Raw genomic sequence first — 20881 nt, 5'->3', positions numbered from 1 at the left:
AGCTGTTTAAATGCCCCGGGGTGGGGACGAAGAAAAAGGGCAAGTGGCTCGCCCCCGGGATCGTCGCCTTCCAACACCTCTGGAGTGTTTTTTTGTTGTTAATCAGTGAATAAAACGTTCAACTGTTCAGTATGTTAATGCAACGGTAAGACTTCAAGGACAACAGTACGTGCTAGTTGATTCTGATTATATTTATTTCTTTATATTTGTTTTTAACAGTCTGCTAGAGGATAGCTGGGATCGCGGCGGACGTGCCTCCAGCCGCGAGCGATGATAGGTGCCTGTTTTCGCAGGCTACTTTTTCTGTGAAGAATCAAGACATTTTAAATGATGATGTTTGCATTATAAACTCGCAAGATCTGTCTTGAAGATCGCATCATTTGAATTCGCAAACCTTAAGTATTTTAACTCTACTTTCATGAATTTAAAAAATGCTAGGCTAGTTTTGCATGCGAAATGCAAAATAGTCGTGTTCACGTCAGTGATTGTTTTGTGATAAACAAAATATAGTTCACCTTGTCGCTTATATTTATATGCTTACAAGAAATATCTAAAATTGAGTAAACACATCTTTAAAACATCTAGAAGTTTCTCTAGTCCCTGACGGACAAGTCATTACTCGACAAACGCCTCGTCTTTCCCGATGAACTCATCCATGGCACTAAAATACGTGTGTCAAATGCCCGGGGGTCGCCCCGGGTAAGCAAATGCCCAGCCCCGGGACCGCGATAAAATTGCAGATGACCCCCGGGACTGACAACGTGAGCAAATGCCCCGCGGTTACCCGGGGGGGGATGGGCACTGCTGGAATTGACTGATGCATTAGCCCTTCCTGAGCAGCGGTTATTCAAAGTTATCCACGACCCCGACGTCCCCGACCTTTCCCCCCTCCCCCGGGCTACTGTATATCAGCAGTTCAGAGTCGGCAGGAGTCAGCAGGAGGTCACGCTGCAAACCTAGCTTAATCGCGGCAATAAATCTGTAATTAGTAGTCAAAAACATCCCTGAAACACACCATGGTCTGCCAGTGAAAAATCTACTTTTTCTGAAATTTGCATCGTGACGCGACGTTCTCACAAACGCGTAGATTGTGTGACGACTTCTGGACATTTCAGGTAAATTACAAAAAGTGGGCAGTCTTTTCCACTTGGGACAAGTTTCGTGCACGGACAGCACGGACCATGTTTTCAAAGCGTGCAGTTTTGAGCCAATTCCAACCTCGCACTACATCACTGGGGCTTCAATATGTCCGCAGGAGTTTTAAATCTTCTTCAGGTACTTTTTTGTGTTTTCATTTACCGATCAACGGCTTAGAAAAAGGTTGTAAATTGCTAACGTTATCTTTGCTAGCCCTCGCTCTGGGATTGCGCAGTTCTGAACTGCAGGCTTGTCTTGTCTCTGGAGACAGATCGTTGTGATATTGATAGTGGTCCGAATAATTGCAGAAATAACTGTTGAAGGTTATCTATAATTGACGTGGCTTGTGCTTGAGGTATATAGGCTTAAGTACACGGACAGCCAGATACGGAGAATTTTGAAAGCGCTAGCTGTCTGGTTCCCGGACTCGCTCGACGCGTCACGAGAAACAGTGCCCATTTTTACATGTTTCATTTTTCATTTTTTATATGCAGCATGCTTGTACATACATCAAAAAACTAAACAGGAAAGGCTGTGCTTTCCTCCAGAAATATAACAACGACAATACAACCACAACAGCAACAAAAAGACAGTTGCCCGGGGGGGGGGGGGGGTGTACTTTGGGAATTTCTGGGTGGGGATGTGCCGCTGGGACCCTGGAACCCTTAGCCTATACTAGAGCTAGTTCAGCTGAATTTTGCTACCCTATACTATAGTAATTTCCCCAAATCCCCCAATCTATCAACACTGTTGAGGCTGATTTGCATAAGTTTCAACTTGCTGATTTGATTTTTTTATATTTTTGAGTGGCAATTCCTGGTTTCCTTAGTCTAGATAAAATCTTCGACCAACTAGTCAGTTTTGTGAAAAATTATACCCTATTCTAGATCCAAACACTCTGAGTGATATACCCTATCCTAGAGTAAACTGCTTGAAAACCATACCCTTCACAGCGGCACATACCTATATAGCCCATATATGGCAGGGTCCCCCCCCCCCCCCGACAGTTGTTGGCACAGAATGATGTGACCTTGCTATCTTTTGCTAATTTTCGTTACACTGGTCACGTAATGAGGTCTACTGCTTTAGAAGCAGCATTGCTTTTAGCTTGTTTTAGTGACTGATTACATTCAACTTGCTCAAGTGCTTTTCTCCAGCCTGTACATGCTGGAGGTACATGTAGATGGTACATGCACATTGGAACCCCTCTTGGAATCTGGCCAGATACACAGCCTGGTCTGCCAAAAGCCCTTTGTCCCAATTCAAGATACAAGAATTGTCTAGTTTGTTCAAAAGATGCCTTGTTGTGCAAAATTTCTTTATAACTTAATTTTGCGATATTGCAAAAGTATTTGGGAAACTTGATGTTCTGGGATGTGGTGCGCAAGCACCTGGGGGAGCGGGGGTGTACTCCCTTACATGTATATGGGCTATATACGTATGTGTGGCCCCAAAGGGTAGGGTTTTTCAGCCGTTTTGGTCATAAATAGGTTATCGATTTTGGCCATTTTGGTCTTAAATAGGGTATGGTTTTAGCACTCTAGATAGTCTTGAATTGGGTATGTTTCTTGGACGAAGCTACTTTTTCATCATTGTCAATAAGAACGTCAACAAAAGTTTAGGGTAACTGTGCCAGCTGTAGCAAAATCGCAGATTTTGGTCATAAATAGGGTAAGGGTTTTGGGCAGTGGGCCACACACCCCACCCAACTTTTCTGTGGGAGGACCCCTCCCCAGGGGGGGGGGGGGAGGGGCAGTGAACTTGTATTAAAATTTAAAAAATAAGTCACTTTAATTTTTTGCCTATATACCCATTCTAAACTAGATTAGAAGCCATATAGTGTTCAGGAAAGGAGCATGCATGCACCAGCTTTCTATGTAGCCTGATGTGTACATATAAATTTGGATGAATTTTGTCACAAAAGTTATACTTTTCTAACTAATGTAATTTGTGTCATTAAGGTTACTCCAAACCTTCACGGATGTCCTCCAGAAAAGAATTCATACGCACACTGTTTTCAAGGAAACCCTCTCAAACTATATATAAATAGAAAGGTTATGAAATGTCGAAATATTCGATAAAGTTATTTTCTGTTTTGCCCATTGCTTTCCTAAGGCAGCAGAAGCCGTTAATGCCAAAATGACCAACTGGCATTCCAGCAAATTAATTGTGTATCAAATGCGATTGTTGATGCAAAAAAACTGTACTGTGTTAATCACAAAACATCAATCTCCCAAAAGGTGTCAGCATTTTCTTGTATTTCTGTAGGTTATCTTTTTATAAATCTGTCAAGTTCCACTATCGAAAAATCCACGTAACATGTTGCGTTAGAGGCCGCCATGAGAAAAGTATTTAAAATAAAAGAATTTGCCAACACCCTTTGCTCCTTGTCTATCAGTGAATGTTTTGACCAATTTTCACGGAAAACTGTCAATTCTACATACCCCATTACTCATTTAAAGAGGATGGATTCTCTCAAAAAATGAGTGCGTGTTTTTGCCCTTTAAAGATTGATGAACATGTCATGGCTTCCCAGGGGGATATGTCAACTCAAAAAAGACGTCAGCCCATGAAATAACAGAACCCCAAGCATTCACAATACGCAAACTGATACTTCGCGGAAAAGCGATAGTGTCACAGTGACGTTTTAGGCGCATGCATTTTAGGCCGGTGGACAACAATAATGGGCAAAACAGAAGGAAAGTGATGTACAACAAAACAGAAAGAAACCAAGGAGCAATTGCTGAAGCGTGATTACAAGGAGGCACTCTTGACGGACATGAAATCTAAAATTGAAAGTATTTGATATAGGATCTCTGGATTAAGCTGTTTGCCATGAAAAGGTCGCTGAGGAGTCCATTCCTTTTCGGGATTATGACACCGTGGTGGTTTATTAACTTTTATTAAAAAATCTCTTTTTCCCAATAATTACTCACGTGCGTTTTCATGTTTCACTTAGTTATATTAAGTAAGGTAAGGCAGGCAGGAAGTTTTTCTTTTATATTCATGCATCTTTGTACCAAGCTTGTAATCAGTGATTTGCTTCAGGACCCTTGCTGCAAAAGACAGCACGTTTGGATCCTGGGTTGGAAATGCCACCATGTGACTATAAACCTGAACCATACCAGGTGTGTCAACATATCTCCCTAATGCGTGGTTCATAACTATATAGATAATTAAATGTATTTGTTATATACCTCCCAACTCAAATACGTTTTCCGATTAGAAACTCACTAACTCCCTACGGTGAACATAACTTACTAACTCCTTAGGGAAACAAAAACTTGAACTTTCGACTCACGCGTGATCAGGTCGTGCACCTTGAAACCGTAGCAAAATTGTTGCGCCTGCCGGCTTCAAGCAAATTATTTTTGCTTTCCTATATTTGAATTGAGAGGTATCACAAAACACTTACATGTAATGTCTGGTCCCATGGCAAACAGTTAGTTTTGTTTCCCCTCGCACTCAATGTTGCCCTCGGCTTTGCCACAGGGCACATTGAGGGTCTTGGGAAAACAAAACTCACTATTTCCCTTGGGGACAGTGAATTAAGTGCTTAATGATGTACTTGCCAACTGTTTCCAAGTCAAATGTGCTAATTATTTATTCTGGGAGTAAGTAACCTAGTTTCCTTCTGCTCAACAAACCTTTTCAAAAATGAAGATAGTTGTTCCAGTTTAATTTACAGATCAGGGTTAGTAACTGTATGTTGTTTTATTGAAATGTTTATTTTACTTTTTCAATTCTGATCATTTATCAGGGGATTTCATTTGAACATGCCAAGGAGGTCAGGAAAAACAATCTAAATCCTGCTTTGTTTTCATACTACAAGAATCCAGTGTTCATTTGCAAGGTACATGTATGCACAAACATGTCCAGCTTTATCTGTTGTGTCTAACCACATACATACATACATACATACATACTTTACTTTACTTTACATACATACTCCCCAAGTGCGTTCAGCAGAAATGGAATAACTTACAGGTGTGATTTGTTCAGGGTGGATCAACTCGCGTATCATTCACTCTCAAACTGGTCCAAGCTTGTCGGTTGGCCTTTTCTTTTCTTTTCTTTGTTTTTTCTTTTTTTCTTTTCTTCCCTTTTCTTTGCTTTTACAGCTCTTCGGTTTGCTTCTCTTTTCTTTTATCTTTTTTTTCTTCTCTTTTCTAATTTCCTTTTCTTTCTTTCCTTTTCTTTGCTTTTTTTTCTTTGCTTCTCTTTCCTTTACTCCGTAAAGTGGGATATGGTACTAGTACAGTCAATTAAGGTTACAGTATACCTTCAGGGGTGTCTCGCGCGCAAGCGATGTAGCGCGTGCAGTTTAAGCTGTAGATAACTAAACCCCTATATCAAATTAAAGCTTATGGAGCTGGCTATCAAACTATACCAACAATTTTGAAAGAAAATGAATTGTCGAATTTTTCACGACCACTAAATGCGAGTGCCCGAATCACCTTTCGAAAGCTACAAGTCAAAACGAATTTCGTTTTTCGCCAATTTAATTTTTTCCTCGGTTTCAGGGCCCAAAGCGCTTAAAAAACATGTCTGCGTTTTGGCATATTCGATTGCAGTAAAAAGTTACAGAACATTTTCGAAATAGGATTAAAAAAATGTGGAGTGATCGTACAAAAATCGCTCTCGAAGAAAAAGTATTTCGAAATTAACAATTCCCAGACACGCTTTTGTAGTTTATATGTTAAACTAGCCACTGTCCAAATTTAAGAGCAATTGAACAAATTTCCTTTGAGTTATAACTCTTTAAAGTGTCTGCTTCAAGTGAAAAAATTTATTCGAGAAAACAGCGCTAAGAAAAATTTTCTGCTTTGCGAACAAACTCCGCCCACAAACGCCTTCAACTGGGTTCTCAGGTAACTAAGCCAATCAGTGCAGGGAACGTTTACTACCGTTAACCTCCTGGTGAAATTTACGCGCGAATCTCTAAAAAACTCTTGTGTTTCGCAATGCGCTCAAGGAACCGAAGGCAGAGAGATAATTTTTCTGTAGCTTGGTATTTCTTGAAGCTGGTCTGGCAAAATGGGGAAGACTAAAAAGGATACGAACGCTAGAGTGGCTGAGCGAAGGAAACAAACAAAAGACAGTGCGGAGAGCTACTGTGTGTGAGCAACTGTGCATGGATAATATTTCAAATGGTCTCAATGATTCTGACGATTCGTCGATATCGGACTCATCAGAAGAGTCTCTGTCAGCATCCCTGTTATTGCTGTCAAGTTCCGAAATTTTTACAGAACCTTTCTTTTCTCTCACCACGAATATTTGCCCGCCTTATACGATAACTATAGCTTCATCCGCGTGGCGAACTTTCGCTTCTTCACTCATTGATGTATTTTCATTCGTTCTTTGCTGTTTTCGCTTTTTCGAACCGGTCCATGGTTTAAACGTGGTCTATGTTTACTTATAACTTAATAGAGACACGCCTAATATCAAAAATGCTGGGTAGTCAGAACAACAGTGCTGATCAACTGAGTAGTCAATTCGTGACATCCATATAGGTAATTCCCGCGAAAATCGTCTCGGTTGATTGCATACGCGCCATAGGGCTGTCAATCAAGAGGTAAACTTTTACTTCCGGTGAAAACGTAAAACCGCCATTTCTCCGCCAATATTTAGCCTTTTTCAAAAATTTTTTTCAGAAATTAGAGATTATTCTTCGACCTCTATTTTGACCCAAAAATCCAAATTTGAAGAAAATTGCCGACCCGAAGGTATACTGTAACCTTAAACCTCCACTGGTAGATTAACATTCTGGAAGTAAGCGGCACCTTCCATTTATAAGTGGCCAGTTATAGTGATCCTAGTTGCCTACAATAACACTTCAGTCTATTCTCTCAATTGTGTCTGTTACAAGTGGTTAGACCTCACAATGCATCATCTCACATGTATACAGTTGTTCCCTTAGCTGCAGCTGTCAAGCAGTAAAGATTTTCTATAATGGCCATTCGGCATTTCTGTTATTTTTATGATCTAGGGTCACATGCAGTGGCTGTGGGACAGTGATGGTAGAAGATACCTGGATTTGTTTGCTGGTATTGTGACTGTCAGTGTGGGGCACTGTCATCCGTAAGTTCTGATCATTTATGTACATTGTACAGACGGTATTTTAGTGGCTCCCATTTTGGGTAACCCGAAAACACTGATCCCCGGTCCACGGACTACCCTACGGACTGGTCCATAGACTACCCCTACGGACCCCCTCTACAGATCACCCTTAAATAGTCCAAAAATAATAAATCTTTCGTATACTTTATGGCCACAGCAAAGGAAATGGCAATGTGTAATTGTATAAATTGCACCCGAGCCTGAATCCAGGTCTGCCCATTTGCACAATGTAATGTTCGAAATTTCACCGTCACGAGTAATCTATTAGACAACCCGTAACTGAAATATTTATTTATTATTTTTATTATATTTTGTGGGGTGGTCCGTAGAGGGGGTCCGTAAGGGAAGTCCATGGACTGGTCCATAGGTAGTCCACGGACCCGGTCCGTAGTGGGGGTCCGCGGACTGGGGCTCAGTGTTTTCAGGTTACCCTCCCATTTTTTCCTTGACAGCAAAGTTGTTTAAATGGTGACCCTAACTTAAACCCTAACCCCTAAACTTAGCCTAAATTTGTTTACATTGTCCTGCTCTTTGTTAACCAGCCTATTTTTTTGTACAACTATATTTTATTTAGAGGGTTTTGCAGGGAGATACAAGCAAAGTTCCTATAAAAGTGTGTTATGGTGATCATGTTGTGATATCATAGAGCAGATTTCAATTGAGTGGTCTGAAATCAACACAAAAGTAGTCACCCTGGCCAATTACCTAGGGGACCTTGAGACGATCTAGTGAACCAATCAAAACTGGAAGGGAATATGGAATTTATGTATCTAACCTGAGACAGGGGAGAATGTGTGAGCAAGGGAAGTCACAAAGTAGTTTTGGTTTTACTTCTGATTAAACACTTGCCTGACAAAGTGGCAAGAGTATATATTATTGAACTTCAAAAGCCAGTCACTTAGTGCATAATAAAAGGCAGACATGAAAATTTACATGTATTCATTGTACTTGAGGCACTGACGTGAAATCCACTCTTTTTTTTACATGATTGAACGTATTATCTATTAAATTCTTACTGTCTGCATTCTTGCTGTCTGTGGTTCCGTGCCTAACTTCATGAATTAAATGCTTGAAAGAAGAATTTTAAAGTTTTTAAAAGCTGTGAAAAGATCACAATTGATCATCTTCTAGAGTCATTGTTTAATTTTTTTAAAATTATCTTTGCAGATATGTGACAGAAGCTGCTAAGAAACAACTCAGTAACTTGTGGCACACAACAAACATCTATTACCATCCAACCATTCATGAATATGCAGAACTAATGGCTTCAAAACTCCCTGAAAAGCTAAAGGTAGAAAAAAAAGTGACAGAGAATAAACTGAAATATTTGCAAATTCAAAGCCAGGGAAGGTCGCTATTAATAATGTGATAAAAAGCAACCATCTCATGATTGGAGCAACAATTTAAAGATTGTTGATCAATGCATTATTTAAGTACATGTATTTGAATTTAATTCAGTTGCATGTAATGTTCTTGTATTTCCTGTTCTCTTAAATTATTGGTTTATTAATTTAAAATGATTATTGATAATATACTTGTGGATGTGTAGCCAATAGTCTTGAACAACTGGCATCAATTGTGATTGTGTTTGATCAAATGTTAGTGAATACATGTAGCTACTCAGACAGGGTTATTTGGAACTTAATGTGTTGCATTCACTGTCCTTATTGTTAATTAAAAGGAAATTAAATGTTAATAATTACACTTTTAGCAGCAAATGTCTTTAATTGAATTAATGCTATTAAACTCTTTGACCTCTTCATTGTTTATTGTAGGCTCTTGGGTCAATGTAAGGAAGATATTAATTTAAAAATGAAAGTGGATCAGGGAGATAGCTAACTAGCTAGTCATTAGGTAGGAATTGAATGCGGGCTACATTCTACCGGTACAGGTGTAGTATCTACATGTATCTATGGGCATTTTTGAATCTCATCAACCTATTTGATGTGGATTATTACTAACGAGAAAAAAACTGAAAATATTTTAATTAGCTTTTGTGGCAATTAAGATTTAATTAAATTACTGTGTGTTACAGTTGTGCATGCACAATCACTTCGATGTTCATTTCACTCTTAATTCCAGACTGATTTTCATGCCACTGATGTCTTTTTGTTAGAAATTTAGTGTAATTAGCGCATAGTTACTTGTATGCATTGTACAATCTTAATCTGAAGTTTGCTCTGGTAAACACCATTTGTCTTACAGATGGTACTTTCCTAACTTTAATCTGAGCAAAACTGCACACATTTTCTTGTTATTCAGGTATGTTACTTTGTAAACAGTGGCTCAGAAGCTAATGACATGGCCATACTGATGGCAAGAGCTCACACTGGAAACTTTGATTTCCTCTCTCTCAGGTAAGCCTGGTTTTCACTAGCACATAAGCTGAAGCATAAGGCGGCATACGCAGATGCAGTAAGATGTTGATAAGTAACTCCTTTTGTTAGTAAAATTTCCTGACAAAAGGCTCTACTTCTAACAGCACCTTACCGCATCTGTGTATGTTGGCTTACGCTTATGCTTGTGTGCTTGTAAAAGCCATCCTGTAAATTAAGGCCAGAATGTTATTGAAATCAACTCAATGTCATGTATCCAGGTGCTTTGCACCCAAGTGGGTATTCATTCCTCAGACACACACTGGTACCACATCAGTCAAGATAATTTCTTATACCTCCTGGGTTGATTATCCTAGCTTACATTCCTACACACAGCACAGACACAAAACTATTCTTTTAACTTACAGCTGTATTATTTTTGTTATAGAAATGCATATCATGGTGCCAGTCCAGGCACACTGGGAATATTAGCCCACAACACTTGGAAACTTAATGTACCATTAGGATTTGGGTTTTACCAGGTAAAATAATGCACTTTTCTTATCGTCTGAGTGATTCAACTACATTTAGTTCTATTTTGCCCACAAACATAAAGAGCACCGTCATACATACAGTGTCACGACAAGACCTTATGTGCCCTGCAGGCAGAGTCTCCATCGATCTTCTTACAAAAATCTTCTGTACTACAAATATACAAAATACAAGAATCTTCACGATTTTTCTAGGAAGATCGAAGGAGACTCTGCTCGCAGGATGGACCCTGAGAAATCTTGCAGCACAGTTTAGCAGGATAACGATGTTTCATATGTTCCAAGGTTTAAGGTTTAAACCAAATTGTACTCCTTTTCTCCCCAGCACCAACACTTTATTGCCAAATAGCGGATAGCTAATCATGGAGTAATTTAAGGCATTTTTAAAATACTTTGGGCTTTCCATACCCTTGTGAAGAAACATGTTCATGCTACATGTACTCGTGATATTAGAAAATTCTTTCAACTTACACTCGCCTAAAGGCTGGTGCAATTTTAAGAGAATTTTCAAATATCGCTTGTAGTGTACATCCTTAATTGCGCTCGCATTCATACGATTACCCATACAAATTATTGCCGAGGGCGTGTGAAACTTTTCATCTACTTGGATTTAACGTTTTCAAACAATTCGTTCTTTAGACTATGAATCCAGATGTTTATCAAGGACCATGGGGTGGCGCGAACTGCCGTGACTCGGTAGCACAGGTAAGTAAAGTTACTACACCCCACATTGCATGTTCCTGGTTGCTTTCTGATATCAGCTCGGTATTTTGTGGGTCCAAATTTTATATCCGCTTTTTGTTTTTGTTCTTGTTTCCGTAGACGGACAGGACTTGTAACTGCGCTGCAGGTAATTTGGAATTGTTTGTAAAAACCTGACAAAGAGTTAATGGTAGTGAGTAATGCAATTTAGTTTAGAATCAGCCAAAGAAAATACGCGCGTATTTCTATGCTGAGCTCAAGACTTCTATCGCGTGATATATAGTTGAAGAGGGCGTAGCCCAGAAATTAAGTGTGCGGTTGTTAATGAATTGGCGGCCTCTTCTTTGCGTTTTCGAAGTGTGTGTGATTTGTACGGCTGAAATTAGAAAAGGAACTTTGTCTTGTGTTTACGTAGCGGCCCATGAAAAGGCTGGAAAAGCTCTCTATATCCGTTGGCTTGCTGCAAAGTTTATGCAGAGCTGTTTTCCCGTCAAAATCTTTCCGTTTGCGACACAGCTTGCAGTTGAAATTTAACTGTATCATGTACGTGTATCGTTAAAGGTCAATGTATGGCATCCAAGATGTATGTTGATCAACTGAAAGATGTCTTGGTACACTCCACCAGTAAGAAGGTCGCAGGCTTCATCGCCGAACCCATTCAGGTAAGTACAGTCTGCACTGAAAAGAATATTTTTCTTTTAATTATTTGGTTCTGTCCATGATGTGTTAAACTTGTCTTTTAGGGTGTCGGCGGGTCAGTTCACCTTCCCAAGGGATTTCTAAAGGGCGCATACGAGCTAATACGTGAGAGAGGCGGCGTGTGTATATCAGATGAGGTAACGTGTGAATCTTCACTCAGACTATACATCAGCATGAACAACGACATGTATTAATGTCATTGCTGTATATTTACAGGTTCAAACAGGATTCGGTCGTCTTGGAAGCCATTACTGGGGTTTCGAAACTCAAGAAGTTGTTCCAGACATCGGTATGCCATTAATAAATAAATTATTCCGATAGCTGTTTGATAGGCAAGTTCTGGTTTTAGTATCTTTGAACGAGTACACGTATAGCATTTTTTGTTTTGATCTTGCATAGTTTAGCTCTTTCACCAATACTTCTGACCAATGACCACTACGGTAGACCCTTGCCTTCAGAGCATTTTGTGTTTGCTTGTTTGTTTGTTTGTTTGTTTGTTTTTGTGCGTTACTCTTATCCATTCCCTGATGCATTTTACTCTTAGTGACGATGGCCAAAGGCATTGGAAACGGGTTTCCACTGGCAGCTGTGGTAACGACACCAGGTAAAACAACACCATCTTTACTTGAAGTGATTTCTTGTATTTTTTTTTAGTACCATTGAATACATTATTTGCTTACCATTCACCCAAAAATGTTCTGAAATTTCGGTCAGAAAGTAAATGGTAAGACAATTTTGGCTCGATCAAACGGAAAATTTTCGAAATACACGGAACGTCTTGAAAGGTAGTCCAAAATTTCCAAATTGCACAAACCGTTGACGAACCAGTTTCTCCGTGAAAAAATGGTATACAAGCATTATGAACGCTGTTTTTCTTAGATGCGTTGAATTTTTCGTGTTCTGTTTTCATATTCCGCAGAAATTGCCCAGAGCTTTGCGCAAGCCATTCATTTCAACACCTACGGTGGAAATCCTATTGCTTCAGCGGTTGGAAAAGCTGTATTAGAGGTACTGTAGAACTGTGAATATATCGTAACTGTGCCAGGCCAACTTTAGATTTCTTTTTGCTAATGGCTGCGTAAGATTTTCACATTTCCCGCCGCTTGGTTGCCGTCGGCAGATGTCTTCTATCGATTGGTCCATTTAACTAAGTCGAAATCTGATTGGACAGAAAACTGTAATTGACCACATGAACTTTTCAGATTTCCCGCCACCGGGTGATTGGACCAGGTAACATGCAGACCGTTTTTTAGTGGCTCCAATTTTTCCCTTGACAGCAAAGTTGTTTAAATGGTGACCCCAACTTAAACCCTAACCCCTAAAGTGAGCCTAAATTTGTTTATGTTGTCCTGCTCTTTGTTTACCGACATCTATTTTTGTTTTTGTTTTTCCAGACCATTGATGCAGATGGCACTCAAAAGAACTCTGAGGTTGTCGGCACCTACTTTCTACAAGAGTTACTCAAAGTCAAGAAAGAGTTCCCGGATGTAGTTGGTGACGTCAGAGGCAAGGGTTTGATGATTGGCGTTGAGTTTGTCACAGATAAAGTAAGTTACTTGCTACATAGCTGTTTATAACCTGTCCTTTGATAGTACTGCGCATGTTCTTTATTGCCGGACGTAGCCAGTATGAGGCAAACCGAGGCACTTTGACTTTGCCTCAGCCACTTTTTTCGTGATTCCAGGGTTGTGTTTAAAGGCAGTCATCATGAACAAGCTAAATACCTAGAAAGAGAATTTAACCATGGAGATTGCCTCAGTCATATTCTATTTCAGGCTACAGTCCTGACTGAATCTGTTAGTACAATGCAATGATCAAGAACTTATTTCTCAGAACTACATGCATTATGCAAAGTTAACAAAAGTGGCAAAACTGAAAGCATATACCAAGCAATCTGGGAAATCAGTCCACACCCGGTAGATATGGGTTATTGACTAATCTTGAGGTCAAGGTGGCTAGATATTGGCCAATTTTTTTTGTTTTTTTTTTGCGTGTTTATGGACCGAGAGGCAAACTCGTAAAAAAGAACGAGGCCAATATCCAGCCATCTTGACCTAACAAGCTTCAATATGGGTTGAAAGTGTGGGGACAGTGAACGCGATACGATAAAAATCCACTCTAATTCCCCCTCCCCCCCCCCCCCCCCCACCAAACAATTTTGAACTGGGAGCGTTGGACAGACGTTAGCCAAGCTAAATAAGTGTCAATGTTTGATAGGAGCTTTCCGACCCTGCCTGGGGGAGGAAGGGGGGGGGGGTTAAGGGGGGGGGGGGAAATTAAGGTGGATCCAGGGTCATAATAATGATGGCGAGAGTAAAACGCCCTAATTTGAAAGGATTCCTGGAACCGTCCCAAGGACATCTGTCCTCCGTTGTTGGTCAATAAAGGATCTTCTTTATGGAAAGGGAACACTATTTTCTTGCGGGACACAGCGAGTAATCCCGAGCGGGCAATATAGCGCCATCTTGCCCGCTCGGGTAGACAATCACAGCGCAGGATTCGGTTCATTTTGCCCATCTTGAGTTAGCCATATCAGAAGGGCCATATAATATGACGATTTCTTGATTTGAAACTTAGGAGTCGAAGACACCGTTGCCGCCCGAGAAGTTTGTGCCAATTTGGGAGGACATCAAAGACATGGGAGTGCTTATGGGCAAGGGAGGACTGTATGGAAATGTAAGTGTTGAATCCTTTGGTACTCCCGTCACGTGACACCCCCGTCCACACTACACCGGAGGAATTTGAAAACGGAGGATTCACTCTGAAAACGCATCAAAACACTACGCCGGAGAATTTTATAACGCAGCAATCACCGGTCATTTTGGATTTGTTTTCGACGAAAACTCAAGCAGGGAAATCGCATGATTTTCGTGACGCCATCGTTTTCGAAAAACTCCGCTTTCAAAATGTTTTCCGTCCACACGAAAATAAAAGCCCGCATTTTCAAATTCCTACAGTTTGAAGAGCGTTTTCTAAAAGCTCTGTTTTCGTTAAAATCCATCATGAACGCAACAGAACTTCGGACGTGTACTCGTGTAGTTTCTGTCCGAAATTGCTTTGTGTCCACGTTGAATTTTGCTGTAATGCAAGATTGATCAGTTCACTGTGAAAAGGGCCTTTCGTTTCTTCCCTTTCCTTCCCTTCTCTTCTTCTTTCGGAGTCGGTATTACTTCAATATGCGCGAAAATTTAAACCTTTGGTAAGCTTTTCTTTTCCTCGGGCGCAGCTTCCACGTGTGTCTCACAAGTCCCAGATAAGTTTGATGCAGATGGATTGTGCTGGGTTATCTTTCTTTATTGTAAATCTCACCCCGTTGTTCAGTTTTCAACACTGTTCTCACTGTTTTCAATTTTAGACTCTTCGAATCAAGCCACCCATGTGTATAACGAAGGAAGACGTTGACTTTGGCGTGGCGACCTTACGTACGGCCTTGCAAAACTACATCGACGGCAATTAAACTAAACAACTTAATCTGCCCAGTGGTTTTAACTTCAAAAGTACATCCTGGAAACGTTCAAATGTACTACGAACTACAAATCAACGGATCTAATATAATAACTCTATTAAGTTTATTCACAGAACATAAACTTCCTGGATGCACTGAATCAAATAGCAGTGCCCGAAATGAGTAAAAACGTCGACAAAGAATATCGAAATAACCATTGCATGTCAGTGCAGGGCCTGAAAATGTATTAGAAACAAAAAAAGTGCGTAGGGTTGTTTTTTACACACGATGACAGATGCGAATGCAGCCGTTACTGTGTTGTCTACTATAAACATAAGATGTTTATTGACTAATTATTACTATGTTGGTTTTTAAGTGGAATCTTCAATAAAGGAAAACGTATTTTTGAGGGATTTGTGTAAATTAAAGTTTTGAAAACTTTGGCCCTGAACCCTTTGTACAGAATTTTTAAACTTTGCCAAAAGTTGCGTCTTATCATGCTTAGTCAAAATTTGATAATATCAAAAAATTTCACCGTGCCGTTTTTAAATTGTAAGCCCCTAAAGCTGTAATTTAAGGTGTTTTTGGCAGGACATACTGTTGCTATGGTAACCTATTGTGTCATGAAAATGATAACAACGTGTTCACCAATGATTGGGCAGTTTTTTAATATCATGATTGTAACATCAAGTGATAAAGAGTGGTTACAACGACCCATCAAAATCTAACTACTGGAAACTGTTTTGAATCACCTTTAAAAGGTTGGTAACTTTTCATCTCTTCCGGTTATCCGCGCTGATAAAATGTTTCATCATGAAAGTGAAGTATGATCATCGCAGTAGATTTTCCAATTTAAGCAACTGGAATGAAGAAGCCTGAAAAAAATCAGGGCTTCAACGGGATTCGAACCCGTGACCTCCGCGATACCGGTGCGATGCTCTACCAACTGAGCTATGAAGCCACACATTGGGAGCGAGGTCAATTAATTGAGTTCATTTTAAGCAATTTAAGCAACCGTTGAAGCTCTGATTTTTTTCGGGCTTCTTCATTACAGTTGCTTAAATTGGAAAATTTACTGCGATGATCATACTTCACTTTCATCTACTACCGCAGTTCAAATATGAATTATTTCATAGATACTTCACATCATTTCACTCACGGGAAGATATGAACTCAATTAATTGACCTCGCTCCCAATGTGTGGCTTCATAGCTCAGTTGGTAGAGCATCGCACCGGTATCGCGGAGGTCACGGGTTCGAATCCCGTTGAAGCCCTGATTTTTTTCAGGCTTCTTCATTTCAGTTGCTTAAATTGGAAAATTTACTGCGATGATCATACTTCACTTTCATCTACTACCGCAGTTCAAATATGAATTATTTCATAGATACTTCACAAAATGTTTCATCATGTTTGGAAAAACACAAGATGTTTATTGACCAAGCTTGTTTGGTTCAGATATTCAAATGTTGGCCTCACCCTTTTTTTTGTGTGTGTGTGTTTGTTGTTGTTGTTGTTTTATGTTTTGCTTGTTTTCACATTCTTCTTTTAACCCGTGAATAGCATAGCTACGGGTTGTAGTGGCGGAGCAGATTATGCTAATTAGGGATTGGTCGATCATCTGTCAACAAGTTCTGCTGTTTTGCAGGCGCTTATATCGTCTGACATCTCTAGGACGACGTTTCACGTAACTGCGAGTGTTAGGCTAAAAATGGAACTGTTAGTTCAAATAACCCAAATTAAATGGTTGTTAAAACGTCTGGTTAATTTGTTGATCAGGGAAAGTGTTAATGGCTGCCTGTAACTGTTAGTTCAAATAACTCAGATTATTTAAAATATTCCGGTTTATTTGTTGGTCGGCGAAAGTGTTAATCTCAAACGGCCGTTCGGTCGTACGTAACGTGACGGTGACGTGGATGCTCCGAAAGGTTTGACTCATGTCACGAAAAGATTGGCTTAGATCTGTCGTGGAACGCGGAAAAGCGACGGCGAAGGACTTGCGCGGTTGTGCTCACTTTTCATTACTACTTTACTTCAAACAAGTAAGAGTAGAGTGTTTAAAGTTTATTTTGTTTTAGCGTTAAACGTTTATCGAGAAAAAATAATAAAAAAAATGCCCGCACACAAGTGAACACAAAAGACGTTGGCCAGATTAACTTTTATTGACTTCACTTCTTTCCTGTTATGAAAGCAGCTTGCCGAAAAGTTACAGGTAATTAAACTGATTCTTGAGGGCTTCCCTTAAGGCAGCGTTCCTCTGAATTTGAATAACAGGATTGATGGAGGACACGAGCGTTGTTATTGTAGACGCCCAAGGAAACAGCAGATTTCCAGCAACGACGCTGTCTCCGAAGTTCAGAAGGATCATCAGAGGTACCAACGAGGCTAACGTAACTACAGTGTAGACAGCCATGCTTGCAGCCGCCTTTTTCTCTCTGTTAAAGAGAGTCGCATGCTGTCGATTGTGAGTGAGGCCCAGGACGTTTCTGCTGCTTCGGCGCACAGCAAGGAAGGTTAGCACGTGACCTGCCGTTGGGATGATAATCAGTGAGGCCAAAGTGGCATTTTCCATCGAATCGTACAACGTGCTTGGGACCACAGTCTCCATGAGAGAAACGTAAATGAACCAAAGGACCCACGCACCCACCACGATCTTCACCATACCTGTTGACAGAGACATTACACCACTTTTGTTAAGTCAATATTGAGGTTGAGCAGAAGGTATACGGTTAAATTGTGCCTCGAGTCATAAGGATCGTGACAATCAAATCAACTATCACGGTTATCGAATACCGTAAAATCCCATGTTAAAGCCCCCCCCGGTTATTAGCCCCCCCCCCAGATATAAGCCCATCTAATGTATAAGGGCGTTCCTTTTGCCTCTCTTTACAAACATCAGAATTTTTAAATTAATCAAAAGTTGTAGACTGATAGGGTAATAGGGTAATAAACTTCATCTGTACAGAATACGATCTGTAAGTGGGCAATTTATAAGAGTATACATTTTGTCGGCCATATATATTTACCTATCAGTTCTAAATGTATTAGTTATGCAAAAGTTGCCTCTGGATACTTGATCTGATTGGGTAGTTCTTGGACTAAGTTTTCCACTAATTCAATGCTGGTTGAGCCTCCGACAACAAACCATCTAACCAATCTCCTACAGACCTTCACGAAGTTCAGTTAAAATTGGCTCACGGGGAAAACTTTCGATCAGTCATCCCTAAAGAAAGACAAATTTAGCGGTCCGAAAATTCCACCTGTCTTTTGAATTCTCTTTGTTAAAATCTGTCTTGAGATCGAATAGTTTTAGTAAGAGACTAAATCATTGGATAACCAGCGTTGAATTAGTGAATGTTAGTCCAAACATCCTCCCAATCAAACCCTGACAAGGGTTCATAGCTGCCCTTTATGTTGCCAAGATCCCGCGGACAAACAGGCTCAGGAGATGAGAGTATAAAAACGTACCATAATGACCCTGGCCAGGGCTCGGACTTGGACATCTCTAAACATTAGACGCCCGCGTCATCAAAAGAATTGTGAAGAACCAAGAGACTTTGGAAGGACATACCTTGAAATGTGACTACTGTTCTGTAGGCGAAGGGTTTGGAAACTGCATAAAATCTGTCGACGCTGGTTATTCCCAGATTTAAGAACGTACAGCCAACGACCAAGAACGGAAGCGACTTGCTGGCCTGGTACAGATGGACCAAACTGCAGGGGTCTCTGAGGTGATGCAACAAAAGGCGCCATGACGTGTACACGGGCTGCACAACCAGGCCTGTGAGACAATCAGCGGTGGCCAGGCCACACAGCAACACGTTGACAGGGACATGAAGTGAGGGGGTGCGGATGATGGCTACTATGACAGCCAGATTAGACAGGAATGCAAAGATGGCGGACGGAATGTGGACAACCATTAGCACAATATCGCTAACGTACACTGCCTGGACGCCCATTGCATCGAGAATCCATGAAGGCAGGCAGCCCGAAGATTGCTCGTGTGTGGAAACTGTGCCGTTTCTCAATGAGTCGTTTAAACCTCCGTTGGTAGCATTAAGGAATGTTTCATTGATAAGCAAATTCATTATAGATGCTGATTCCTAAGAATAGAATGGACACTTTTTTAAAAGACAATTCCCCTAATGAAACAATTGGTATTTTATTGAGAACCGATCAACATTTGATTTTTGAAACGCACACAATTATTGTACCTGCGAGCTGATTGGTGTTATTTCAAGCGTTACACGCGTGGAATACTCAGTCATGCTAACAGTTTGGTGTTTTGGCGGGGTAGGGGAGGGGGGCGCGAGGGAGGGGGCGCTGGTTGGAGTTTTTGTCACTGCCTGGCTATATTTCAGTAGTATTTCTATGTGAGTTTCAATACAGGAAATAAGTTTTAAGCCTTGTCCAAACGAAAATGTTTGGCGACCAAACGCGATCAAACATTGTTTGGTGACCAAACATGGTGGTGCACTGACTGGCCAAACGATATTAGATATATTTAAACGAATAAAATGTTTGGCAATGTTTCAACAAATGTTTGACGTCGTTCAAATTTTATCAAACACGATCCAACAATTTCAAGCAAAGTGTTCAAACGGGAAAACGTTTGGTCACCGAACAATTTTTGATCGTGTTTTATCGACAAACATTTCCTGTTTGGACAAGGCTTTAGTATACCGACTGGTTTCAAACCGGAAACTTTGACTGGCTAGCTATAGATTCCCGGCCTGGCTTGTATCGTTATGTATATACCTAGCTTCATGGCCTGTACAGCCTCGTAAATTAACCGCATAGTTTGTACGTGTAGCATTCTTTCAAGGCCTTCATATTCCAGGAAGTGCGATAACTGATTAGAAAATAGCTCTTTATGACTGTACGCAAAGCTTTTTTGTCATTTTTGTGTGTTTTTCTGTGTTTCATTTTTACTTAGACTAGTACATCTTGCAGCTTCTAAGGTTTGGTTGGCCTGTTTCTATCTCCAGTACGTCCGTTAAGGGGGGGGGGTCCTTCTTAACTATAGGAAAAAGCTAATTTTGAGCATTTTGAGGTGCTAAATAGTGAATTTTATGTGAAGGAACGTTTGCTTTTAAAAAAAAGAAATGATTTCGCGTGCGTAAATAGTGCCAGTCCAAAACCGCGCGTTAGACTTTTTAAATCCCTAAAACTTGGAAGAAAAGAGGAAAAGTTCCGATTTTTCTTATGAATCAGAAATAACTTAGCCTTCTTTATAATCGTACGCATGGAATTACTATTTACCCGTAAAAGAGGAAAGCTACAGTAGAAAGTCTGTCATTACGGGTGTTTATATATCTCATAATTATGATAATGCGATCGCGAGTTTCATAAAACTCATGCTTAGCATTAAGCATCTGGACGTTCTTAATCTATTAACACTGATTTAAATATTCGGATTTAGATGCCTTTTAAACTTTAGGGGTTTTTCTGTTCTGGCACGTGACTGGTCAAATATGGCCATGATTTGAAACTTTTTCAGGAGTCTTCAATGGAACAAACCTGTGCAAGCTTAAGCTTATCCTTAGGAGGTCTGGTTTTCAACAACAAAGTCATCGACAAATTGATAGTTAAGACGGACCCCCCTTAAACTGAATGTGGATACGGTAATCATTTCTTAAACTCATTAATAATTCATTACCATGACGGTGTTTGGATATCTGATCTTAATTAGCATAGAATATGATGATTTTATTGCATGCTCTGTTTTCTCCTTAGTTTTAGTTTCGATTGAGACAGTACTTGATCACATTTCCATACACCTCGAAACTCAAAAATACTCCGCTACGCGTCGTATTTTCAACACTCTTCTCGTTGTTTTGAAGTGTGGTCAAACACGGTCTTATGTGTTTGATATATTACATACACCGTTGTTACAGCTGGGTCGATCGTTTGA

General features: G+C 40.2%; 2 protein-coding genes across 2 annotated transcripts; one reads left to right on the top strand and one right to left on the bottom strand.

Annotated features, from left to right (window-relative positions):
- The first annotated feature begins 544 nt into the window (after nt 1–544).
- Nucleotides 545–15383, top strand: LOC145489211 (alanine--glyoxylate aminotransferase 2, mitochondrial-like). The gene is made up of 17 exons (XM_081468145.1): nt 545–1275; nt 4186–4265; nt 4898–4990; nt 7127–7218; nt 8425–8548; nt 9520–9614; nt 10021–10114; nt 10763–10828; nt 10946–10973; nt 11387–11487; nt 11569–11661; nt 11741–11813; nt 12069–12128; nt 12444–12532; nt 12919–13071; nt 14102–14200; nt 14880–15383. The coding sequence occupies exons 1-17, from the start codon at nt 1182–1184 to the stop codon at nt 14979–14981; spliced, it is 1536 nt and encodes a 511-aa protein (XP_081324271.1). The 5' UTR covers nt 545–1181; the 3' UTR covers nt 14982–15383.
- Nucleotides 15384–15534: 151 nt separating this feature from the next.
- Nucleotides 15535–19540, bottom strand: LOC145489212 (trace amine-associated receptor 7b-like). Its single transcript, XM_081468146.1, has 3 exons — nt 18539–19540; nt 16359–17631; nt 15535–15764 (listed from the first exon to the last, which is right to left on the bottom strand). Exons 1-2 carry the CDS (start codon nt 19053–19055, stop codon nt 17174–17176), a joined length of 975 nt encoding a protein of 324 aa, XP_081324272.1. The 5' UTR covers nt 19056–19540; the 3' UTR covers nt 15535–15764; nt 16359–17173.
- Nucleotides 19541–20881: the final 1341 nt, after the last annotated feature.

Source organism: Orbicella franksi, chromosome 6, assembly GCF_964199315.1.
Source record: "Orbicella franksi chromosome 6, jaOrbFran1.1, whole genome shotgun sequence".
NCBI lineage: Eukaryota > Metazoa > Cnidaria > Anthozoa > Scleractinia > Merulinidae > Orbicella > Orbicella franksi.
Note: the sequence above shows the minus strand (reverse complement) of the source record. Positions and strands in the feature narration are given on the sequence as shown.